Source organism: Aricia agestis, chromosome 16 (assembly GCF_905147365.1).
Source record: "Aricia agestis chromosome 16, ilAriAges1.1, whole genome shotgun sequence".
Lineage (NCBI taxonomy): Eukaryota > Metazoa > Arthropoda > Insecta > Lepidoptera > Lycaenidae > Aricia > Aricia agestis.
In genome coordinates this window covers 2580305-2608233 of record NC_056421.1, presented here as the reverse complement: position 1 = coordinate 2608233, position 27929 = coordinate 2580305, and the positions used below count along the sequence as shown (strand labels likewise).

The 27929-nt window shown below is 39.5% G+C and overlaps 1 protein-coding gene and 1 pseudogene across 1 annotated transcript; one reads left to right on the top strand and one right to left on the bottom strand.

Moving 5' to 3' along the window:
- Nucleotides 1-1918: 1918 nt before the first annotated feature.
- Nucleotides 1919-26387, bottom strand: LOC121734739 (annotated as a pseudogene).
- On the top strand, nt 3950-8792 carry LOC121734740. The gene is made up of 4 exons (XM_042125344.1): nt 3950-4074; nt 5914-6072; nt 7253-7427; nt 8650-8792. The coding sequence occupies exons 1-4, from the start codon at nt 3997-3999 to the stop codon at nt 8763-8765; spliced, it is 528 nt and encodes a 175-aa protein (XP_041981278.1). The 5' UTR covers nt 3950-3996; the 3' UTR covers nt 8766-8792.
- Nucleotides 26388-27929: the final 1542 nt, after the last annotated feature.

The following is a 27929-nucleotide window of genomic DNA, read 5'->3' as shown; positions in this document are numbered from 1 at the left end:
AAATCTTAACATACAATATTTGTGTAATAACATCAATACTTTTGTGCTTTAATACTTTAATACTATTTGGTTGTGCAGACACCTATTAGATAGGTTGAATAATATATCTCTATAATCTATTAATTAATAATAAAATACTTTTCTTCATACCCTACTTGAATATTGTCACAAAGTATAATATAAATATTACGTAAATGTAAAGTATACTGAATAAAGCATGAATATACAATTTTTAAAATATTTTTGTGCGATTACATTTGCAAACAAAAATTTTAATTTAAATAATAACAGCTTTAAGATCAAATCCTTTGCACTTTAAGAGTGCCTTCAGTCGCGCTGCTGCCGCACTACTGGCGACTTAAGGGCCCTCTTTCCCTAAATTAGCAGGTCGATTGTCTGTCAGTGCGAATATCGACGTAAATGACATTAAAATAACATTCATAACAGCGCGCCTTGTACGGTGGCGGTTTTTTCAGAAATAGGAGAAAAAACCTTTTTAAGGCTTAATATAATACATATTTCAAAAAAGTAAAAAAACCAAATTATTAACTTATGTATTGCAAAGCAGTAGATATTTTTTATATATTCTTTTGATAAATAATGAAGGAGTAAAGTGGTTTCATTCAACGATTTGGAGGTGATTTGGTTTTTTATTTCTTTATTACGTGATACCGATAGAAAAAATATGGCAAAACCAAATTACGTATCATATCATGTAGATTACTAATTATTTTTTTCAGGTATAATTTTAAAAGTTAAAAGTTGTTTCATCTGCACGCTTTTTTCGAAAGAGCAGCCTTAATGTGAAGGCACTCTGAAGGTGCCCATACACGGGACAATTGGTCGTTTCGATCGATCGTCAAGAAAATCGTCCAATCGATCTTTTGAACGTAAAATCGTTTGCGATGTTGCTACACACGTACAATTTGTCGTTTGATCTTAACATCGAGGAGATAAATCGTTACGATAATTGTCCCGTGTATGGCCACCTTTACCAAGCTAAACTAAACTTATGTACTTATAAAACTGTGATGTAACTGTATAATATTATCAATATTGTTACCATTTCTTCATCAAGTAAACTGTACTTTGAAGCGCTAGTCGCTGACACCGATAAAATTGGACATTATTAAAGTCATCATAACATAAAAACAATAAGACTAATAAAATATCATAGTCTTATTTGAAGAGTGGACAAAAGTTGGACAATAACATTTGTAATATTATGTATGTTATGTGAGACGTCTCAGTCAGAAAGAGAGGCAGTGACAATTGAAATATGATAATTAAGAGCTCACCTGACTCTAAAAATCAAACATCGTCCTTCTCTCATCACACTCACGCCCGTCTTTCATATGCCAGGTGAAAAAGGACCGCGCGGAATCATCTACGAGTTAGTTTTACTTGAATAAAAGACGAACTATAATGATTATGAAAAAAGTGTTTTGAGCAAATTTAGGTTTTATCAATACCTTTTTAGATATTAAAAAATATTAAAGAAAAGATAGCAAACTTCGAAGATCCAAGCAAAAATGTGTCTAAAACAAGGTTTTTTGTAAAAAAGAAACTATCGAGCATTTTTTGAGTAATCGTGTTTTCGTCTTGAGCATTTAATCTTTATGAACTGAAGTTACTTGTGTCAAAAAATCTGTTTTTTAGACCTTACAGATTTTGAGATCTAGGTTAAAGTATGTAGTCAAGTTAGGGTCATATGGGCTCTTAAATTACGATCCAAACTATCAATTACAAAATTTATTTAAAATTTCAAGTCATGGATGAAAAATTAAGTTTTGTTACTCGCCATGTAGAGTCGGATCATAGTAACAGAAAAATTTAATTTACATGTAATTGGTTTCTCTTTTGTTTAAATTGTAAAACATATATACAAGCATACTGTATACTCTTTAAGGAAGTCAGATAAAAAGTAACAAAATAACATAAGAAAGATATCAGAAATATGACGCATGGGATAATATAGGAATAGTCATTGTGTATATTCTTTACTTGTCTTATGTTCAGTGGAACATCATGACTGGTGTCGAATCCAGGCTCTAAGTCAAGCCATGCAGTAGTAATAGGCTTGGCTTTAGGTTCGTGAAAAAAAAGAGCGAGGGTAACATATGATGTACTAAGAGTAACTAGAGCGTCAAGATGCGCTGGCAGCTCTAGTGTCATGACGCGTTAAGAGTCATTCAGGTGTCATGACGCTATAACTTTAACTAGAGTGTCATGACGCGCTATGGGTAATTCGGGCGTCAGGACGCGCTTACGATAACTCGAGAGGTAAGACGCGATAGGATATCCGGGCGCTCTAAAGGTAATTTTTGGACGTCATGACGCGCTTATGGTGACTTGAGCATCTTGACGCGATAAAGGTAATTTTGGGCGACATGACGCGTTTATGGTGACTCGAGCGTCATGACACACTAAAGGGTATTCGGGCGTCATGACACATTAAAGGTTAGCGTCATGCATGACGCGCTTAGGGTAGCTCGAGCGTCATGACGCACAACGAGTCGTGGGGCGGGGGCACGTTGAAGACGGGTGCTCCGCTGGCGTCGCAGTACTCGCTGTAGCGCACTTTGTGCAGCACCTTCAGCCCCAGGCTGCTGCAGATGCGCTGGGAATACGCCCCCGTCGCGTCCACTTTGAACAGCTGGAAATGGAAATAAATTGTTAGTTAAACCTTGCTATAAATAAACAAGGCTTTGGGCAAGATCCAAATGCTATTAAAGGTTAGACACAGCAGAAACAGTGAAGTTCCCAGTTCCCAGGTTTAGCATGGACGTTGTAATACGACGTCCATGCTAAACCTGGCTTATAGCCTTTGTGGTAAGTTGTTTTCAGTGAAAAAGACAGCCGCAATGTGATCGCACCGGATCAGATATTTCACAAATTACAATAAATAAATTATATCGGTTATCGGTAGCGCGGTTAAGGATACGATGTTTTCAAGTTGCGTTACTTTTGCATACCGCTTCTTTCTTTTAAGACGTTTCTAATAACATTTAAATATCTGATTATAATCAAATTAAAAGGCTACTACCGGCATTGCTGTACGCTAAATAAGGAATTGTTTATATTTCCAGTATACCTTAAATCCATGATCCATGGCCGTCTGTATGCTCCTCCTCATCAGCTCCTTGGCCAGGCCGCGTCCCCGGGCGGCGCCGGAGACGCTGATGATGCGGCATTCCAGGATGCTGTCCACCTGGTAAGTGCTGAACAGGTCCAGGTCGCGGGTCACCGTGTACAGGATTGTAAAGATCTGGAATATGAAGGTTAGATTTGGATTAGAAGGAAAGTAGAAACACAATTCTTCTGATTAATTTCGTTGGGAAAGTTTTAGTATGTCCCTCGGGCTTCCTGCGATCATATCAAATGGTTTTCGTGGTTGGATACCGCTGTCGATTCTGGTAACACAGGAGACACAGTGGTGGGAAAGTGTGGTGGGCCAACACCATATAAAAAAAGAATAAACACGTTATTTTAATACATAGTGAGGGTTTGTTGTATATAATGCGAAAAGACTTTTTCCCCAATCTAATATTTGCGATGCCTTTTCTCATGATACGAATTTCATATCAAATCCAATTGCTAAAAAGCTCGGCATGGCGGCAGGTGCAAGTGTCAAAAAATATTTTTAGTTTTCATTACTTTAAAGCCACTAGGTGCTTCGTACAGGTTAGGTCGGTCCCGTTTAAGTTAATTTGCAGTTAGTTAGGAAATAGTCATCAATATAATCGAGATTCGAGAAAGTTATAAGGAAAAATTGCATAATATTATGTACTTATATTGTACTATTTGATCGAACTAAATTATGAATGTAAAGAAAATAACCATTTGGAAACTGTATACAAAACAATAATGATAACATTTGACCTTTCACACTCAGCGCTTATATCAGAACAAGACAGCAACAGACATACTAGTGTTTTCTAAAATCTGTGTATTTTACCAATAATAAGTTTATTATAGTAAAAATAATAATAAAAAATGGCTCGGTGTGTTATCCAAAGGTGTTGCTGTTTAAGCATAAAAGATGGACTTGAAGCATTCGCGTATATTAAAATTGTAAGTACAAATTGACAGTTTCATCCATACCGGCAGAATCGGGCGAATGATAATAGTTTTGATAAATATTATTATTATTATATCATTAATTACTTATAATATGTTAAATATTATGTGTTTTGAAAAGTTTTATTAAAATAATTTGCATTGGTACAATAGTCAACACACATCAGCAAGATTTTAAGCTGAATCAGCTCTCGTCAACCTAAATATTATGTTGATCATATTGTGTTTGGCTGGCTAAATGACTTCATATTGTAGATAATAATATGTACTTGTAACTTAAGCAATTCCAACACCTAAATAATGCGAATTCAGCATACTATTTAAAGTTATTTGCAAAACTGTTGTACTGAACGAATAACTATTATTAAAATTGTATATCTAACAATTCCTTAGTTCAACAAACATACTACAACTTTTTAAAGGAAAACCATCACCTAAATTACTTTTAGGAACATCATTTATTCTAAATAAAACCCAATTTAATCTGTTATGTTCATATAATTCAGAACACATAAAAATCATCAAGTGCTAACTTAGCATGGACTAAACTTTGGCACAGTGAATGGTAACTCAGTTTATAAACAATAATAATAAACAATCGGCAAAGAGCGAGTCGGATTCGCGCACATAGGGTTCCTTACCGATATATTGCAACATAATTAAGCTCCGGCTTAGGAATTGCACTCTAGGAGTTGACAAGCTACTAAAGAAAAAAAAAGAAAAAAACAACTGGCTTCAATTATGAGTCGACGGAGCCCTACTTCTGGGTGGTTCACAAAAAATAACCACGATGGCTAAGGCTAAATAATCTAGCCTAACCCAATTAAGTCGTATTGGGCCAACATTACTATTAATTATTTAAAAATCATTAATAAATTTATCAACCCATACAATTACAATACAGTAGTAAATTTTGATAATTTTTCTTAATTTTTATCAAGAAACCTTATGAATAATAAAATCTTTCACCATATCTCATCATAATTACCAAAAATCTTTGTCGCTAACACAGAAATAGATCAAGATATATCTGTGGTCGCTAAAGAGTAAAGAGCGAGCGCAAAGGAGTGAGTGCGGCGTTAGATGAGGAGGCCCCAACATGTTTTTCAGTAAAACAGAGAAACAAAAAGAAAATAAAGTTATTTTTTTTTTAATTAAATAAGGGGGCAAACGAGCTAACGGGTCACCTGATGGTAAGCAACTACCGTCGCCCATGGACACTCGCAACATCAGAAGAGCTGCAGGTACGTTGCCGGCCTTTTAAGAGGGAATACGCTCTTTTCTTAAAGGTTTACAAGTCGTATAGGTTCGGAAATACTGCTGGTTCGTTCCAGAGTTTTACAGTGCGCGGTAGTTGCACGATTTGTCAATTTGTAGACTTGTTTTGATAATAGAAATTGATTTTATTGTGGTGCACCTTTCGATATCGTTTTTAGAAATTCCGTTGTAAGATTGTCAAATTTAGAGTGCAAGTTAGTATTTTTGATAAACAATTTAAATCTTAGTTTTACAAATAATATATCCGATGTATGAACCATATTTTTGGTGTGAATTCGGTTATAAAGGTCGTCTCGTTTTGTATGATGTTTAAGTTTTTTTGGAAGGAGATGTTCAGTTAATCAATTGTTTTTTATGATCAGCATTAGTTTTTCTGGTATGCATTCAGTTAATTAGCGGAGTTAAGGTAGTGTGCTGAAAAATTATTCTGGTGTGCATTTAATAATATCCCTAAAAGAATGCGAAAGTGTGGCGAAAGATTAGATGTTGATAAATTTTTAAAAGACGTCTTAAAAAGTTTTTAGCCACTAAATTATTAGAAGAGAATTTTTTCAGATGATAAGCTACACAACTGTCTTGTACCTGACGGGAGGTTTCTACGCCCAGTACCAAAACACGGGACAGGTAGACGTACCGGTGACCACAGCGGCCATCCTCTGCAGTTTCACGGGGGATTTCGTCATGACGTTACTACATATTTACTCGCTGCGAAAGGTAAATAGAGCACTTATAGGCTATTACGATTAATGAAGGCTTGGATGAAACCACTTCAAGGCAGGCAAAGTTTTTTTTGACTCATGTCATGTTCATCCCTTTGTCACCTTTGTCGAAACCCATACATTTTATTTACGAACTTCGACGTCGAAACTTATTGAATACATCTTGACTAAATGTCCAGACATTTGGTTTATTCGACGCATGGTTCTGTAGACTATATCATAATCTGACAATTATTAAATTGTGATCAGCCTTCATTGACTCAACTCCTAACCAAACTTGGAAACAACATTTTTGTTGAAATGAAATGAAAATGAAATGAAAAATATTTATTTCTAAGTAGGTAAACAAAGTTAACACTTTTAGAACGTCGTGTCTACATGAGGCTTACCACCGGTTCGGAAACTAACCCGGCGAGAAGAACCAGCGTAAGAAACTCGCACGGGGCCACCTTTTACCAAAAAGGTGGAAAATAACAATAATAGCTTAAGCTAAATTACACTAAGTATGTAAAAATGTGGTACCATTAATTATATTATAGAAGCGGCCTATGGTTTGTCAGCTCATTTTTCCCAAGGTGTGCTATCATTGAGAAAATCAGTTACCTTATAATAAGCCTTAGCACACAAACGATCTTTAACAATTTTTTTAAATTTATTAATTGAAAGATTTTGGACGTTGGTTGTTGTTGTTGTTAGTTCCATAGCGAGAATCTAAGTAACAACTTTTGATTTCAGAGCAAGTTTTTAAGCCCGTCACAGACTTAGCTATAATATATATTAATATTTTTATAGCTAGGCATATTACTATATATTTTCTATACTAATTTTCGCGTGACCGCACACTCAGCTATAATATTATATATTTCTGGTAGCTACTATAATATCTATTATAGTAGATATATTAATAAATATTATAGCTAAGTCTGTGACGAGCTTTAAGCTATTGCATAGTTTCTATCGCGGGCTTTGAGCGCGGCGACCGAATCAAGAAATTTCGTAACGAAAAAAAACCTTACACCCCCACTCGTGCAGCGTTGCCAGATTTCGGCTCGATGTTTGTGTGCGTGCGACTAGACGTGTGCGAATTATAATTACATAATTTGATAAAAATGGTATGCAATAGCTTTACCGCGGCAGTCCCCGAGTGCAACACGTATTTTTTTTCTTTATTCTAGAATATTCTACCCCTCATCCACGTATATCTGTACTACGTGGTGCTGACTCTGGTGGTGATGATCGTCGGTCTACCGTTCTACTTCTACTACGTGGTGTTGGGACCCGAACCGGCGTTGGCTCTGTACAACACCTGGGCTATTGTGGGTACCGCCGTGGTCGCCTGGACTTGCATAGGCAAGTAGTAAATTATAGTAAACTAAAATAAATAATGACCATAACTCCGTTAATATAAGCTAGATGACGCCTGCAACTCCGTTGCGCCAAAATTAGTGTATCGCGCGGGAACCGTACATTTTTTCAGTATAAAAAGTAACCTGTGTCCTTTCCCGGAACTCAAAGTATCTCCATACAAAATTTCAGCAAAATCGGTTAGAGGTTTGAGCGTGAGGAGGTAATACAAACAGACACACTTTCGCATTTATAATATAAGTATGGATAGAAACGTCATATTATTTTATTCAAACTACTATTACAAATACGAAAGTGTCTCTATCTGTCTGTTACATCTTCAGGTGCAAACATCTTAATTGAGTTTTCTGAAATTTGGTAAGGAGATGCATATAATATAATACATATATGTTATATATAAAATTCTCGTGTCACAATGTTAGGCCGCGTACTCCTCCGCAACGGCTTTACTGATTTTAACCAAATTTTATATGCATATTCAGTGGGTCTGAGAATCGGCTACTGGGTACTTATTATATTGATAAGTGCATTTGTTGAATAAATAATAGTAAATTATTACAACTCGAGACTGACGGCGACCATTGTTTGTGCGACGGGATAGCGATGGACGTTGCCATGGTGACATACTTATTTAGTCACTGCAATAAAATAATACGGGCGAAATACTTTATATGGCAAAGAAACGTTTGCCGGGACAGCTAGTAATAATATAATACTTTCATCTCAGAAAAATGTACGGTTCCGACGCGATAAACGAACTCTAGCGCAATTGCGAGAGTCGTCTAGCTAATAATTATAAGCGGACCATTTACTTTAGTCTTGCTAAAACTAAAGATGATATCAAAAGTTAAGCTGAGGCCTTCGGTATATTAACTTGTGTGTGGCATAATTAAAAAATATCACAACGACTTCAAAAGAAGACGACGCCGCCGTGGCCGGCCTCGAAAAATGGCGCCATGAGCTAGCTGCTAGACAAATACGAGCCAGACTGGCCTAAGCTAGATAGCAATGATATAGCAATTTAGCTATGTAAGGTGCGCCCAATTCATATTTTGTAATATGACTACTTTCATAGCCAACGGCTGTGTAAAAATGGCTACGGCTGCGTTAGATCAAGGAGAGTAAAAGACATTTGGAAGAGACCTTTGCTTAGCGTGGGACGTGGGCTCTTTAAATAAAAATAATGTTTTTTTTAATTATTTTGCAGGTCTCCACATCCTACTAGCGTTCGCGGTATACAGCTATGGGGTGGTGGTCACTAAACTCAGGAGGCGGGAACTCCGGGCCAAGACGGAAACGGAGATGAGGCGGGTTAGCGTTTAGACACGAAATATATTATTATGTGTGTGTGTTATGGTGTCATGTTTTGATTTTATTTTGACGTATTACTAAGTTTTATAACTAACCCCAGGCAATAATAATAGCATGAATACTAATACATATTATAAATGAATATTAAATCTTGCACTTTTGTAAGTACACTGATATAAATTATAATATTTTATGTAGTCCATTTTGACTTATAATTACACCGCTATCTATTTATTTGTGAACTCTCCTGCCTTGCAGGGTTGCCTGGTAGAGATCGCTCATAGCGATAAGGCCGCCCTTGCCCACATTAATGTCTTAGTTATTAAGTATTTTAAGTCTGTTTTTATATCCATTTATATGTGAGCAATAAAGTGTTTATCTATCGAGAAAGGTAGTGTATTACGTTTTTCCGATTTACTTCGAGATATAATATTAAATCTCATTATACAAAATGACAGTACCTTATTGTACTTGGGGTCGGAGGACTTTCGCATTTTGTCGATCGATTTCTCGATGTCTCCGGGTCACAAGATGCCGTTCAGCGCCACTCCCACAATCTGGAAATATACGAAACATCACAATAATACTTTGAAGACATTTACAAATCATAATCATAATAAAACAAAACGTTGACGTGGGAGATGGGCCGGCTCGACCGGAGAAATACCACGGGCTCACAGAAAACCGGCGTGAAACAGCGCTTGCGCTGTGTTTCGCCGAGTGAGTGAGTTTACCGGAGGTCCAATCCCCTACCCTTTTCCCTTCCCTACCCACCCCTATTTCCTTCCCTACCCTCCCTTATTACCCTATTCCCTCTTAAAAGGCCGGCAACGCATCTGCAGCTCTTCTGATGCCGCGAGTGTCCATGGGCGACGGAAGTTGCTTTCCATCAGGTGACCCGTTTGCTCGTTTGCCACCTTATTTCATAAAAAAAAAACTTTATTTTTTTTAAATATACGACAACGTAGCAAGTGCGTAGCAGCGCGTAGCAAGCGCGTAGATGCATGTAGCTGCGTAGTATTGATTCGGTAATTACCAAATAACTAAATAAGCTACCTATATCATTTTGACCTTACTTTAAGTGCCGTCCACACGGCCAGCGAGTTAAGTTGGCGGGGAGAGGGAGACGCAGCGGGAGGAGCTTCCTCTACTTGACTGACCAACAAATAGAATTGAATTCTATTTGCGTCAACTTACTACTTAAGAGCTATAGCTGTCTCCCTTACCTCAAGCCTATACCGCAGAACGCGATAGAGACAACTGCAGAAAATCCAGAAAATCAACGATTCGTTGTCCCCTGGGCCTCTATCATGAGCTCTTAAATCCATTCTTTTTACGTCCTTATCTGACTGTATAAGGACGTAAAGTGAATGGATTTAAGAGCTCATAATAGGGCCCCTGATTCCTTCTCCAAAACTTAACCGATTTAACACGTTCAGACCGGGGTGTACCACCGGTGAAGCACGGAGTACTCGCTGACAGGGCGGGGTGTACCACCGGTGGCCACATCACACCTGACTTTTAATGTACTAAGAAATTCGTGCCGCCTTGAAAGCGAGTATTGTAATTACCGTTCCCGCCCTGTAAAATCGACAAAATTTCATAGTGTAGCTCAGGAGATGGATATTATTTCGGGAAGTAAAAAAAAACAGGATTGAAAAATTATACCTACTTATTAGAAACAAAATATGACAAAATCACGATAAATGGTACGAAATGCAAATTATTTCTACTGGATGAAATTAAAAAAATGTTTATTTATAGGAAAACTAAATCAAACATGAAAAAAATTATAAAGACATTGATAGTACAAGACGAAAATTATTTTTGATGAGTCACATGCAGAGCAAAACGTATTCACGCGTTTTGATTTTTTTCTGGCCATAGCCGCAGATTCGGTTGTTGTAATACGGTCGTAACAAGGCCTGCATCTCTTTCGAGTATTTCTAAGCATACCTTCGGTTTTCTCTGACTTATGTTTTGGCTTCCGTTGAACAATCGGCTCACCTTCCTCTGCAGCATCATCGGGTCGATTATCAGTGCTAGACTTGCTAATCATCTCTTTTATAATTTGTTCCCAGAATTCTAAAATACTTAGTTTCTTTCCTTCTCCAAACTTCTGCCAAGCATTTAATAACAATTTCGGTGATAAGTTTGCGGTACCACTTTAGGGTTTTTCTAAGGCTGGTATAGTACGAAGCCATCTGATCTGATACATATCCACGCGTGATGAGTGATGAGCACAGCCGTAGCTAGAGGGGGGCATTGGGGGCAATGCCCTACTTTAAAATCATAATGCCCTTCCTTAAAAATACCAAAATCCAAGAAAATCAATCAATTATGATTATTTTTTTATTTCTGCCCTACCTGTAACCAATGCTGCCCTACCTCAAATCTGACTCTAGCTACAGCCCTGGTGATGAGACAAAACAATTGACCTATTATAGGATTGTGAGATCGTTAGAAAGAGAGATAATGCATAATTCATGCATAATCGTTGGCTGCGTCTACCGGTGGCGCACCCCGCCCGGCAGGTCTTTCGGTTTATGGGGCGGTGATGTACCACCGGTGGCCACATGAACATTTGCCCCGTTTGGATATCATATACCAGTTCATGAGGTCCCGGTCTGAACGTGTTAAGTACTTTTTTCATTAAAGATTAAAAAAAGGCTTGAGCTGTGTTCCTATGTTTTGCTTTTTTTTGTATAATCTAGCCAAATCTGTTTTCTGGACGTTTGAACACAGCGGAAAATCTGGCCATTTTTTTAGGTTTTTGAACGTTCATATCTTATTTAATAATAATTAAATTATGAAAAAAAAGAAAACATAGGGACATTGTATTAGTGGCCGTAGATATTCAGGAAAAAAATTATAACTCTACTAGCATTATCCAGGGAGGAAACAGGGGACAACGTTTGAATGGAAAAAATGGCGGTGTGGAATCCTCTTAACTCGTCGGCGTCCAAACGATTGTTTGTGCATAACTCGCAACACCCGGCAAGTTAACTCGCTACTTAATTTATGGATCTGTAAATCGGCCAAAAAATCTTAGCTAGATAAACTAAGGGTCAATTCAGACCGCAACCGACGCGTAGATGCATTTCAAAATTTGTATGGATTTGAAAGATTATATTAGGGGGAGCCCAAGAGGGAATTTCGCGACATGCTCGAGCGTGTCAGATTAAGCTTGAATAGCTTGAATAGGCTTCCGACATATGTCTTATCATGGTATAGTAATCTAATTTGTCACGTGGTGGGTTAAAAAAAGGTTATTTTCCAATATTGAAATGTCATCGGATCTGTCAGATTAAGATAGGGGATGTTTAGTATACCCTAAAGAAGCTTCCATATAAACCACTGACGATTTAAAGGGTGGGTGAACTTGTAGGGACATTTTGAAATATAAGTACAAAAATAAAGATTCATGTTTTCCTAACTAAGCTTCGCAGATATTTTATGTTGCACTAAACTAAATGATTTATGCCTGTTTTCACCAACCGCCTCCTAACGCTAAGTAGTCCCCTAGCGGCCATTAAGGGTACATATCCTTCAAGATTTCTCGAATTTTTGTGTCACGTTCGTCCTTAAGTTCCTCGTAAGAACTTTTGCAAAAAATTACTTTTTTTTTAAATGTGTTTGTTTTAAGAGATATTTGACCCGCAAAGATCGCTAGGGAACACTTAGCTTTAGGAGAACGTTGGTGAAAACAGGCATTAGTCCTTGTTGTCTAAAATCTTGTTATAATTTATTTAGGTAAATTATTAGGTAAGTAATTTTCTGAATATATTTTCTTTTTTATAACTTTAAAATGCCTGCAGTAAAAAACCTACTAGGTCTCCATGAGGCTCGAGTAACTACACAATTAATAGCTCTCTGGGCTCCCCTACTATGAGTAACTTTTTAGTGTGTGTGCAGTACACGTGGTACCATTACCGTATCATCATCAATCGCAGCAATAGACAGGCCGTCGGCGATGGTGGCCGCGCAGAGCCGCTCGAGGGCCGCATGGGGCTCGCCGCGCCGGCACAGCCCGACCGCGCGGTTGAGCGGCTCGTCTGCGAAGAAGCTGTCGCGTAGATGTCGAATCACTGCCTCGCTCATGTCCGGGGTTATCGCGGTGTAGCGCGCCATGGCTGGAACTGAATAAGGATGCTATATTACTGCAACTTGCCATGCAAAGCCATGGCGGTAAGGGTCTTTAGTCAACACTTCAAAAATTTAGGAGTGATAATATGCCGTCAACTGCACAATTCTACTATCCTACTAATATTATAGGTCTAAAGGTGAAAGTTTATATGTATTTATGGATGTTTGTTACTCTTTCACGCAAAAATACTATAATATAGCTTATACATAATATAGCTTATACATCGGAATAACACATAGGCTACAATTTTAACCGATTTTCAAAATGGAAGAGGGGTTATGTTCGTTTTTTTTATGTTCAACGATTACTCCGCCGATTGTGAACCGATTTTCTTTTGTTGTATAGGTTATCATACCAATTTGGTACCACGTTCATAAAAGTGATGACCTGATGAAGGGATCCATAAATAAGTAATCGAGGGAACTCCTCAAAAATTATATGGTAACATATTGTGGTGACTTCGGTTTCGTGAGCATTAGGTATGCTAAGCATATTATGCTACCAACAAGTAGGATTTTGCACCGATGACCGAGGTATACCATGGGTGGGAAGGTGCTGATAGAACTCCTGACTCTTTATAGATACAAGTTTAGGAGTTTCGACGTTGTTTTAAGAATGGAAAGCATATGCTACTATGCAAATTACATTCATCATCATCATCATTACCATAAATCATTATAGGACCATGTATCATCCCGTTTTGACCCTATTATTGGTAGTTTTCATAGTCTTTTATAATATATCACTTAAACAGCGGGTAACACCGCGGGGCACAGCTAGTGTTTCCAAGCGAAATTATTGTGCCTGGCAAACCTCTGAATCGATTTAGATCGATAGCAGCATCACACATCGTACCGAGATCCCCCGGATCATGTTGACGTCCCTACTAAGTATATTATCTAGTACTTTGATCTATAAAAATTAAAAATAATAAAACGAATTTTTGCCATTTCTTTGCAATACAATATTTTTACAACTAAAAATTATAAATTTTTTATTCTTTATAAAAAATCCTAGCTTATAAAAAATCTGATTTGCCCCCCCCCCCCCCTGGCCCAGAATCTGTATAATTGCCCCCCCCCCCTGGCCCAGAACCTGGGTAATTTGCCCCCCCCTGGCCCAGAACCTGGGTACGCCCATGGCATCACATATTTAAGACTAATATAAAAACAATAAATCTAATCCTACTATCCTACTAATATTATAAAGGCGAAAGTTTGTTTGGATGTATGGATGTATGGATGTGTGGATGTATGGATGTTTGTTACTCTTTCACGCAAAAACTACTGAACGGATTTTAATGAAACTTTACAATATTATATCTTATATATCAGAATAACACATAGGCTACAATTTTAACCGACTTTTGAAATGGAGGAGGTGTTATGTTCATTTTTTTATCTTCGACGATTACTCCGCCGTTTGTGAACCGATTTTCAAAATTTTTCTTTTGGTGTATAGGTTATCATTTCAATTTGGTATCATATTCATAAAAGTGGTGACCTGATGAAAAGATCCATAACTAATCGAGGGAACTCCTCAAAATTTATATGGAAGTATGTGGTGACTTCGGTTTCGTGAGCAGTATTCTAAGCATATGCTACCAACAAGTAAGATTTTGCTTCAATGTATACCATGGTTCGGAAGGTGCTGAGAGAACTCCTGATTCTTTATAGAAACAAGTTTGGGAGTTTCGACGTTGTTTTAAGAGCGTGTGGCGACTCTGTCGCAACTGTAGTTTAAGTTTTATAATGTATAGATTAATTATAGATAGCAACACTAGATAATTTGTTTAATGTTGGCCATCTGCAATTATTATGTCGGCAATACTGCCACGCTTGGCGTCACGTCTTGGCTTGGCGTGACACAACAATAATAATGATACACATAGACAGTCGTTACAGATTTTGAAAGTGATTAGTGAAACAAGTACGTTTACAACTTTTGTGGACTTTTGTGAATTGTAATGTACCAATTTAGAGCTGTTGCACGGAATACTGAACACGTTTAATAAAATCAGTGGTGTGATTGTGTAAAGAAGACTTTTCTTTTGCCCTATCACCCCAAAGTGGTGACCCCGACGTGATCACCTCAAAGTGGTGACCGCCTTCGTTAGTCAAGCCTACTTTTCCGGCACTGGTGATACCTAACTCCTGGCTCAATTGCTACACGACGCTTCCATTCGGACTTCGGGAACAGGAACTACACCTGCCCGCTACACTCCGTGCCTCGGCGTTAGCTGTAAAACGTGCGGGCGAAGCCAATTTTCGCCGACGCAAACAGGACCATTTCACCGGAATTAGACTCAAGAATTAATTTCCTGCAAAGTTCTACGTTTTCCCAGCTGAAACACATCAATCCAGTCATTCTCAGCAGAATTTGGAAAAAAATCTGTGAAGCATTCAGGAAGTTTCAGACTGGTCGCGCCATCTTTCGGTGTCTATTGAAACTTTCTCCTCGGCAATCGACGGCATCGGTACGTCTGTCATCCTATCTGACGTTTGTCATCATATCTGACGTCTGTCATCCTATCTGACGTCTGACATCTGTCAAAGACTCACAAACGTAAACAAACACTCGTGAAAAAGTGCAAAGTGTTTTTCGACTTTTGTTTTCACTTTTAATTATGTTTTTTTTTTAGGAAATTACAGTGAGTATTCAGTTTTAAGTTACAACAACATTATTTCGGTAAGCTTTTTTGATATTTTACTTATTTAACGAATTATTATCGGAGTTGTTATAGCTCGAAACTAACTTTTGTTTTCTAACGTTATACTCATATTTTTCCTCATTATTTGCCGCATTTCGGTGAGGGTACGCTTTTTACCTTAATTTGTTGTGTGTTTTCATGGTTTTTGCCTGATTTATATTATGTTTTGGTTTTCGGATATTTCACAAACATAAGTTTTGTTTTTACACTGTTTCGCTGTAAATATTACATTTTGTTTGCCTTACCTGCTAACTATATTAACAGGCAAGCTTGCCAGTGGTTTTGGATATTATTATTATTTTTTTAACATAATTTGGTAAATCTAATTGTAAAACTTAATTTTTTTTTTTTCAAAGGTGTTACTCTTTTTTGAAAAATTGTTTATTGGTGTAACTTATAGCTACTTATACTTACTTACAGTAACTATATTTTTGTTTCAGCGTTGCCACACCAAATTTTTTAAATACTAATTTTGGGTTTATTTGGTTTTGTTTTTCTGCACTGCATGTCTGTGATCTTTGGTTGTGGTTTCTAATAATTACTAACAATGGCTGAAACTCCTCAAGATATCATTCTTCGTTTGGAGGCCGAGAAGGCAGCTCTACAGCAACGGCTAGAACGCCAAAACAAACCGGAAATTTGCAAAGTCTCCGTAAAGCTCCCTCCATTTTGGCCGAACAAGCCTAAAGTTTGGTTTGCTCAAGTAGAGGCTCAATTTGAGCTCTCTGGAATCAAATCCGATACCACGATGTTCAATTACATCATTTCGCAGCTAGACCAGAAATTAGCTGGAGAGGTGGATGATATTATCACTGCTCCTCCAACCGACGGTACCAAGTACTTGAAACTGAAGGAGGAATTAATCCGACGTCTTTCAATGTCCGAAGAACAACGGGTACGCCAACTTGTCGGAGAGGAAGAACTAGGCGACAGAAAACCCTCTCAGTTTCTTCGGCACCTCCGCTCCCTCTCGAACAATGCCCTCACAGACGAGAGCATTCTGAGACAGTTGTGGATGAGACGCCTACCCCAGCAAGTACAGGCTATTTTAGTCTCACAGACTGACCTGACTCTAGAGAAACTGGCAGATCTGGCCGACAAGGTCATTGAGATTGCCGGGCCAAGCAAAGTTTTTTCTTGCTCTTCGCCGGCCTCATCATTTTCTTCTACTGTGTTCGACACACTTCTGGCAAGGGTTGACGAGCTAAGTAAGCAGGTTGCTTCCTTAACTCACCAGAGGCCTGGACGTTCACGCAGCCGCAACGCATCTGCTGGTCGTCGCTCTCGCACTTCGACACCTGGTGCTCCCGGAAAAATGTGTTGGTACCATAAAAAATTCAACACCAAGGCAGCCAAATGCATCCAACCTTGCAGCTGGTCAGCGCCGCAGGGAAATGGCAGCAACAGTCAGTAGAGGCGGCCACTGATTGTTACCAACCCAGCCGCCAGACTAGACTCTTTGTCACTGATCAGAAGTCTAAGCACCAGTACCTCATCGACACTGGCTCAGACCTCTGCTGTTTCCCTCGGCGGCTTCTTAAAGGTCGGTTTACTGATAATGAGTACAACCTCAGCGCTGCGAACGGTAGCTCAATCAAGACGTACGGAAGTATTTCCATGCATCTGAACTTGGGCCTTCGTCGCGACTTCCATTGGAATTTTGTCATCGCTGACGTTAGTACTCCTATCATTGGTTCTGACTTTCTTAGTTACTATAACCTTTTGCCAGATTGCCGACTCAAGCGTCTTGTCGACGGGAATTCTAAATTATTTGTGTCTGCTGTCACGGCTCAGGTTTCACAGGACAGTGTCAAGGCTGTAGCCTGCAACGACTCAGTTTTTACACAGGTGCTCGCTGAGTTTCCTGAGATCACACGTCCTCCTGGCTTACCCCGAGTTGTGAAGCACAACACCGTCCATTTCATCCAAACTACTGATGGTCCTCCTGTATCGTATCGTCCTCGCCGTTTGGCTCCACACAAACTTATTTCTGCCAAAAAGGAGTTTGAGGACATGATGAAATGCGGGATCGCAAGGCCATCTAAAAGTGATTGGGCCGCTCCTTTGCAGATGGTGCTCAAGAAGGATGGCTTGTGGCGACCTTGTGGCGACTACCGGGGCTTGAATGCCAGGACTGTCCCGGACAAGTATCCGGTTCGTCACATCAATGATTTTACGCACAATCTTTCTGGTGCCAAAATTTTCAGTACCCTCGACCTGGTGAAAGCCTACCATCAGATCCCCGTCTTCAAGGACGATATTCCGAAGACGGCCATCGTGACTCCGTTTGGCCTCTTCGAATTTCCTTACATGACCTTTGGTCTTCGTAATGCTGGTCAGACCTTTCAGAGATTTATCGATGAGGTCACACGGGGTCTCGATTTCTGTTTTCCATACATCGATGATATTTTGGTCTTTTCACCAGACGAGGATACTCACAAGAAGCACCTACGCACTCTGTTTGGACGCCTCCAAGAATATGGAGTGATTTTAAACCCGTCCAAGTGCGTCCTTGGCGCCAGCGAGGTAGTGTTCCTCGGCTATTCCATATGCGCCGATGGCACGCGCCCACCCCAGGACCGTATTCAGGCCCTGATAGATTTTAAGCCTCCTGAGGATGCCCAAGGAATGCGCAGGTTTCTTGGCATGCTCAATTACTACAGGCGTTTTATCCCTGACGCCGCAAAATTTCAGGCTCCGCTTATCGAGACTTTGGCCGCTACCAAGAGTAAGGGTTCCAAACCATATCCCTGGACGCCTGAACTGCTGAAGAATTTCGAGGACTGTAAGAAAAGCCTTTCAGACGCGACAATCCTTCACCATCCTGTTGCTGATGCACCCTTAGGTTTGTTTACCGATGCATCAAGCCTTCATGTCGGTGCTTGCCTCCAACAGTTGGTTAACGGAAATTGGGTCCCACTTGCTTTCTTTAGCAAGAAGTTGACCCCTAAACAGTGTGAGTGGCCGGCTTATTACCGCGAACTTTTGGCCGTGTACGAAAGTGTACAGCATTTTCGACACGTTGTGGAAGTCCAACATGTGACAATTTTCACTGACCACAAGCCATTGCTGTACGCTTTCGTACAACGTCGCGAGAAGCTTCCCCCACCACAACTTAACCAACTGTCTTTTATTAGTCAGTTTACGACGGACATTAAATATATACGAGGCGAGGACAATATTGTCGCTGACGCAATGTCTCGGGTAGAAGCCATTTCCTTAGAGCAAGAATATGAGGCTCTTGCCGCTTCCCAAGGAGCAGACGAGGAGTTGACCCAATTACTTGGCAATTCCAGTCTTAATTTGGTAAAATTACGCGTACCTGGCACAAGCTACTCCCTGTTTTGCGATCTTGCGACCGGCAAGCCTCGGCCGTATGTACCCCGTGACTTGCGTCGCACGATATTCAACAAACTACATAACCTGAGTCATCCTAGCATTAGGGGCTCAGCTCGTCTCGTAGCTGACCGTTACGTGTGGCCCTCCATAAACAAAGATTGTAGAGAGTGGGCCCGCACTTGCGAAGCTTGTCAGCGTTGCAAGATATCTAGACATGTTTCTGCTCCCTTAGGCACCTTCGACACTCCATCCGGTCGGTTCTCTCACATCCATATGGATATTATTGGACCGTTACCGATTTGCTCTGAGTATCGCTATTGCCTTACAGCAATCGATCGGGTTACTAGGTGGCCTGAAGTCTGGCCTATGCGTACCATCACAGCCGAAGAAGTTGTTGACACTTTTACAAGGGAGTGGATACCTCGTTTCGGCATTCCGTCGATTATAACCACGGATCGCGGTACTCAGTTTGAGTCCGACCTGTTCTGTCGTCTCTTGCAGAATTTCGCTGCGAAACGCATTCGTACAACGGCCTTCCATCCGAGCGCCAACGGAATGATAGAGCGCGTCCACCGCCAATTAAAGGCATCCCTAATGTGCCATGGCAATTCCTGGATCAAGGCTCTTCCGCTCGTCTTACTTGGAATACGCTCGGCTTTCAAAGAAGACTTGAAGGCCACAGCTGCTGAAATGGTTTACGGTGAAACCCTTCGTCTTCCTGGAGAAATACTGGTTCCAGTGGCTGAATCGAACAAATTCGAGGACCCTGCCGACTTTGTGGTGAAACTCCGGAGCCACATGGCATCCATCCGACCCGTTCCAGCTTCACGACACTCGGTTCCATCTACGTTTATTTTTAAAGACTTGGCTACTTCTTCGCACGTATTTTTGCGAGACGATACTGTCCGTCGCCCCTTACAGCCCCCTTACAATGGTCCTTATCAAGTCCTTGAACGGGCCACTGACGGCAAAACTATCACCATTGATGTTAAGGGCAGGACCGTTGTTGTCAGCGTCGACAGACTCAAACCAGCCTATGTCGACAATTCTCCAACTTTAGATTCTTCACCACCGACTTCTCCGATATCTCAGCAACCATCTCCAAACACAGCAGTTTCTGTACCTACATCTTCCACAAATAAATTAGCACCATCTCCAAACACAGATCAGCCTAAACAGCCGTACACCACAAGGTCTGGCAGACGTGTACGTTTTAAAAAGTTCGACGATTATTATGCTTAGTTATTAATAGTAACCTTTCAATTTCGTCGGGTTACCTTTCTCCGTGGGGGGGTGGTGTGGCGACTCTGTCGCAACTGTAGTTTAAGTTTTATAATGTATAGATTAATTATAGATAGCAACACTAGATAATTTGTTTAATGTTGGCCATCTGCAATTATTATGTCGGCAATACTGCCACGCTTGGCGTCACGTCTTGGCTTGGCGTGACACAACAATAATAATGATACACATAGACAGTCGTTACAGATTTTGAAAGTGATTAGTGAAACAAGTACGTTTACAACTTTTGTGGACTTTTGTGAATTGTAATGTACCAATTTAGAGCTGTTGCACGGAATACTGAACACGTTTAATAAAATCAGTGGTGTGATTGTGTAAAGAAGACTTTTCTTTTGCCCTATCACCCCAAAAGCGGAAAGCATATGCTACTATGCAAATTACCTTCATCTTAATAATCATCATTACAATAAACCCTTATAGAACCAAGTGTCGTCCCGTTTTGAGTTTTGACCCTATTATTAATATTTTTCATAGTCTTTTATGATATATCACTTAAACCGCGGGCAACACCGCGAGGCACAGCTAGTTCCACAATAATTTAGTACAAAACTTACGAGCATACAATGTGCAAAAAAATTTATTGTAATTGGTGGTACATGTAGCACTTATATTATGTGATATGAGAACACAATATGTGCATAATAATATGTATTTTAAAATATAACATGAATATGAAAGCTTAATAATATGCAGCAGTTTCTCTGTACTACGTACCTAATATTTTCTCTGTCGTAACATTATAGTTAGGTATATTCCGTGCCTGAGCTGTGTCGTTTATCAAGCTGAGGGTCGTCAGACGTAAGTACAATAAGTCTGTGACAGAAACTTTTACAGTCGCCTGTTGACTAATGAACGTTACTACAGTCTACGTTGTATGTGTTTATATTTAATGAGGGTAAGAGTTTTCAACTTTAACTCGACTCTGGCTGTGACTCTGACGAAGTCAAAAAGAATACCTAGGTAGTTTTAGGGAGATATTAATATCTATGTAAAGATAGATGAGATGGATTGCACATACAAAATGATAAAAACAAAAGAAACGTGTTTGGTGATAATAATAATTAATGTACCTACGTCTTTTACTTTATTACATAAATAATAAATATCCATAAAATAACGTCAAATTATATCCAAAAAAGTGGGAAAAGCGTAGCCCGATCGATGAGACGTTGACGGGCACGGGATAATAAATGAAAGACAAATTCCAATAACAAAAAGGAATTCCGACGATATTAAAGGTCCGTGCTGGGTCAAGGTCGGGCCGACCCGGGTAGCTGGATGTAGCCAGACGGCCGTATAAAACCGGATAAGGTCGGATTCCGCCAGATAAAGCCGGATTCAGCCGGATGTTCTAATTAATAATAATAATAATAATATCTATGGACGCTTCACAAATCACACCACGTCAGTCTGGCCCCGTGCTAAGTACCTGAAGGACTTGTGTTACAGGTACCAGACAACGGAAATATATTTAATACTTTTATACTATACATATATTTAAGATTTTTATTATATCATACACATATTTAATACACATCCAGACCCGGGAACATTGAAAACTTTTTGTTCCGTCGGCAAGATTCGAACCCGCGACCCCCGGCTTGAGCTACCAACGTGCTCACCACTGAGCCAAAGAGGTCTAATTGCATGTCTGGCCTAAATAATGTGTGTCCGGCCTGGGCGAAAACACCCTTTTGCCCGTTCATATTCTACAATGGTCAATGTTCGTCTTTTTTTCGGCGCCAATTCGGCGGCACTCATAATAGGTACTCGGACAAGGTATGCAACTGAGTTTCCGCCGCGTAATTTCGGCTCTTATCGTGTGTCATAACTCATATCAGCCGGCCTTTTCAGCCTGTAATAATCCGGCTTTACTGATCGGCTATTATGTTTGGCCGACAAAAACTGTTGAAGAATCGAATGAAATTGTGAAGCTAAGCGATGGAAAGAAATTGAAATAAGTAGGTGAATTTTTTGACACCTCGAGGGGATTAAGTTCGCTCACTATATTATTGCAATCGGGTACCGGCTAACTAAAGTTAAATATTTTTAACTTTAGTTAACCCTAAGTTTGATATTATCATGGTATCTCTAAGTTTATGAAATTATAAAAGCATCTCAAGATAATCGTTCATTTTCCCGCGATATAAAGTATACTCCCCCGTGGTCTACTTTATGTCTAGTCTATTTATCAAAGGACTTTCGGAGCCTATATCACAAAATATAAATAAACGAACTTCTTCATAATGAGTTTAGACAATAGAGTGTTCCTTGTGTTTATGCCAGACATAACTTTATAAACCCAAGTTTAATTAGCACAGATAAGCGGAAATTAACCGAAGTTCTTAGTAGAGGTCTGTGGTGATAATTTGTGAATATATGTAGGTATGTAATATCTATGTAAGTTGTATGTATGTATGTATGTAGACCCCGTCCTAAGCGTCGTTATTAATATCATTATATTATGCGGTTCGTTGGGTCAGCGAGGGATAGAGCAATAAACGAAGCAATTTTCTAACATAGCCTTTATGTCTCACAACATAAAGCTGAATATCGTATAAACTGAACGTATTTGGTAAATTAACAACAACATAGTCCATTCAGAGTTAATTTACCTTTGACAGAACCTTTATGGCAAAGACATAACGCTTATTCTCCTAGAAACTCCGATGTAAATTACTGTAAACGGGTAATATTTTTTGGGTACGTTAAGGTTAGTTTAGGGTTTAATTCGTTAGAGGAAAGTTATTCAAAGAAGATTCATTAATAATAATTAAACCTTAAACCGAGGGCCTGTCCACGTGTCCACGTTACGACGTCGTTAACGTGGAACGGCACGGTAACGTGGCACGGTACGTTATCGTGACGTGAAAATTTACGACAACGTAACGTAAAAATGCACGTCACGATGTAGCAATATTGTACGTCACCATGCCTTGTAAAACTGCTACATTCTTCACTACTTATCTAGATATGGACCGTACAATACGTATTCTGCTTTTGCTATTGTTAAGAAGACGGAGAGAGAGATATAAAGAAAAAAGACGTAAAAAGTTGCTACATCGTGACGTTAATTTTCACGTCACGTTGACGTACATTTTCACGTCACGATAACGTACCGTGCTACGTTACCGCACCGTTCCACGTTGACGACGTCGTGACGTATAGATGTGGACAGGCCGTTAGTTTAAAAAACTTATAAGTAATGATTGAGCATCTTAAAATACTCGTACATATGAAAAGTGTAAAGAAGGTAAGTTTTGAGTGTGTTATTCCGCGGTAAAGCTATTAAATAGCATTAGCACACTAACACTTGCCGAAGTCCGGCAACGGCGCATCGACCGGCACGGTTGGAGGGGGTGTTAGGTTTTTTCGTTACGAAATTTCTTGATTCGGTCGCCGCACTCAAACACACGCGATAATAGCTATATGCAATCGCTTAAAAGGTGTTGAGAAAATTAATTGTTTCTGTTTTTTTTTATTAAATAAGGGGGCAAACGAGCAAACGGGTCACCTGATGGTAAGCAACTACCGTCGCCCATGAACACTCGCAACATCAGAAGAGCTGCAGGTGCGTTGCCAGCCTTTTTAAGGAAGGTTTGAAGGTTTGCAGGTCGTATCGGTCCGGAAATACTGCTGGTGACAGTTCATTCCAGAGTTTTACAGTGCGCGGCAGAAAGTTACGCGAAAAACGCACTGTGGAAGACTGCCACTCATCAAGGTGATGAGGATGGTATGTTTTTCGCGTGGGACGATAGCGAAAAGTTGCAGATGGTATGATTCCGAACAATTCCTCAGAGCACTCCCCGTGATACAACCGATAGAGGATGCAGAGTGAAGCTACATCTCGGTGTAATTCCAGGGGGTCCAAGCTGTTTGAAACACTGTACTCATTATTCTGTATTATTCATTTCAGCTTTTGACCACAAAAACCATAACATATCTATAAACTTACATTAAATAAAATCGACACAACAGAATCAATAAAGAGGCGCTAACTGGATTGGTTTATGGAGCTATAACAACCCCGCTTTATAGTCTGTTAATAAATTTCGTACATCGACGAGATCGGGAGGGATGAAAGGCCGCCCCGACATAATCAGATTCTAACTTTTTATGAAATAAAATGAGTTGACGAATGGCCTGATGGAAAGCGATTGTTATTTAAACGGGGTTTAGTCCCAATTTCATTAACGACTGTTGAAGTTAACGCTCGAATTACTCGTAGTATCACGTTACCTATTTCGTTTTTGTTATGAATGAAAGGAAGATAATATATGATAATATTTTAAAAAGTGTGTCTGTCTGTCGGTCTGTTACCTCTTCACGCCTAAACCGCTGAACCGATGACCGTGCGTCATCTAGTAATGTCACAGAATAGATAATAGTACAAGTGTAATGTATAATAGGTATAACAGCTATGATACTATCAGAGAAGTTGATTCATAGACAGATTGCCTGGCAGATGACGGACCTACGTAATTTGGTCGAGTAATTATGTCAATGATTTGACATTTAACACAACCTAATTACGTAGCGTAATTTGGTTGCGTCTCAACCACATTACGCTAATTATAATTTGGTTGCGTCTGGGTCTGCCTAGCAGACTATGGATCAATTATTTCTTCGATGGTACATAAATTAAATCGTAAATTGTATTTTTCCGTGGCTTAGAATGGCGTGGTTTGGATCGGATGAAGGGAGAATACCGAATAACATTTATTAAATGTTATTAAAATCTGTGTGGGAACCTAACTACTTACAATATATACGTGGGAGAGCCATGCTTCGGCACGAATGGGCCGGCTCGACCGGAGAAATACCACGTTCTCACAGAAAACCGGCATGAAACAGCGCTTGCGCTGTGTTTCGCCGAGTGAGTGAGTTTACCGGAGGGCCAATTCCCTTTCCTATCCTCCCCTTTTCCCTTCCCTTCCCATCCCTGCCCTCCCCTATTACCCTATTCCCTCTTAAAAGGCCGGCAACGCACCTGCAGCTCTTCTGATGCTGCGAGTGTCCATGGGCGACGGAAGTTGCTTTCCATCAGGTGACCCGTTTGCTCGTTTGCCCCCTTCTTTCATAAAAAAAAAAAATACAAACGGCGAATAGAGGCACAAAAATGAAATTCTGTAACACGTTTTTTGTTTTTACCTTACGTAAAATAAAAGCGTATCTGTGCCACGTGTTTTTGGCGTAGTTAAAAAGAAGTTAAGAGAAGAAACGATAAGAAACTGGCAATTTCCTTCACAATATTATTGGAGCCAGCGTTATAAAAGCTTTTGACGTGAAATGGCTAAAACGTTAAACTTTAGAGGAAGCGGCTCTACCAACTTCCGGTGGATCGGAAATTGGTACCAACTTTTTATAAGTTTATGTCACGACCAGACGACTAATTTAGGAATCTTTACTAATTTTATAAAGTAGATGGGTAACGCCCGCAACTCCTTTGCGTCAAAATTGGTTTAGCGCAGGAACCTTGCGTTTTTCCGGGATAAAAAGTATCCTATGTCCTGTCCCGGGACTCAAAGTATCTCTATACCAAATTTCAGCAAAATCGGTTCAGCGGTTTGGACGTGAAGACGTAACATAATATTAGTAAGTAGCTATGGATGTCTGTTAATATCTCCTTACGTTACACCGCTTATTCAATTTTGATGACATGCCATGATTTGCTATGAAGATACGTTTACTCTCCGAAAAGGACATGGGATTTAATCTCGGAAAAATGTACGGTTTATGCACTCATTATAAACGGTTTTCGGCAATCGGCATCTCGTTAAATAAAGTGGCATGCCTAAATTAAAATTATTTTTGTCTGTTTAAATTAAGCTATATCCAGCTATATGTACTAGATTTATAACATAAAAGTTATAATAAATTCCACAAAAATACCAAGCATACGATTGAAACAAAAGATACGAAAAATACTTCCTTATTTATTCGAATTCCGAATCAGATAACTGAAGAAATAAATGAATCTCGCAATAATTGAATGAAAGCTATGATCTTCGATCAAAATTCAACATCAAAGAAATTGCATTTGATAACAACATTATTGATATCAATCAATCAATCAACTGCAACATATCAATAATTATAATTGCATCGTGATAACTCACCGTGCACTCGACTCGGCTGCTCCCTGCGCACTGCCGCCCTAGCCGCCCTAGCCGCCGAACCCGCCCGCCCAACATAGATTATTCAACAGATGCCCCATTTAATACCAAAACACTATAATATCATGAACTTCTCTAGTTCCGGCTACTTTTTGTTACGAACTTTTGTCATGAAATTTTATCTAGGTATTCATGCGGTCTAGGTAATGAAATTAATATTGTCATTCGTTTTGGACGTTATTTTTTAAATATTTTCAAGATGTTAAAATTTGCGTTATCTTTTGATTGATATTTATGTACTTACTTTACTGAATATAATATTATCTCATATGTAACTTGTAAGTAATAACATATTTTCTACATCGGTTGGTTCAGCCCCATAAAACGTTTTAAATTTATATATCTACAATTTTCGTATACCCCGCGCTTTTAGGAACAAAATATATAACCTATCTTATTCCCTGACCCTTCTCAAAATCCATTAATTATTTTTTTCATAAGAGTACCTAACATCAATATAGACAAGGATAGGGCTAAGACATAGGCTAGATTATTGGATTTCCCGTCTCCCTATGTAGGGAGGGATGAGGCAATAATTGACAAACAAAGGCACTATTACTGTCCACAATCAGTGGCGTCGCTACCACCCTGGGTCGCCTAACCCCCTAGAAATTTACATACGCTTAGAAGTTTTCCTAAATATAGAATATTTGAATGTCCCATAGATTTAGTAATCCAATCCTTATCAGTATATTAAACGCACCTGCTGCTCTTATAATGTTGCGAGTGTCCGTGGGCGACGGTAGTTGTTTTCCATCAGGTGACCCGTTTGCTCGTTTGCCCCCTTATGTTATATTTTAAAAAATAGTGTCCTGTTTTCGAAAGTAGGATAGTTACCCCAATTAGCGCTGCTGATTAGTTAACATTCTAAGGTGAGCTAATCAAAAATGTTATTTGAGTACTGACACAGGCCGAAGAATCTTAATGCAGCGTCTACACGTTGCCCAAAACAACAAAACAGGCGATGACAAACCTAAAGTGGGGCTGAAGAAGACCCAAAGTCTCGGGGGATATTCGTCTATGATCGCTCATGATCGGCGTTAATTATGCAGCTTCGCAATCATAATTATTATCCATCATGGCCCAACGTGACGAGGGACCTTTAGGTATATGCCGACGCGTCGCGACGAGAAGAAGATTCAAGGACAAAGCTATACAAATTGAGTAGTAAAGTAGTTAATTCTTGTTCTATTTAACTATTACATACCAACCTCGTCACTTTGATGAGTGGCAGTCGCCAGACTTGCGTGTTTCGCGTAAATTTCTGCCGCGCACTGTAAAACTCTGGAACGAACTGTCACCAGCAGTATTTACGGACCTATACGACCTGCAAACCTTCAAAAAGAGAGCGTATTCCCTCTTAAAAGGCCGGTAACGCACCTGCAGCTCTTCTGATGTTGCGAGTGTCCATGGGCGACGGTAGTTGCTTACCATCAGGTGACCCGTTTGCTCGTTCACCCTTTTATTTTATAAAATAAAAACGTAGATAATTAGATATACTT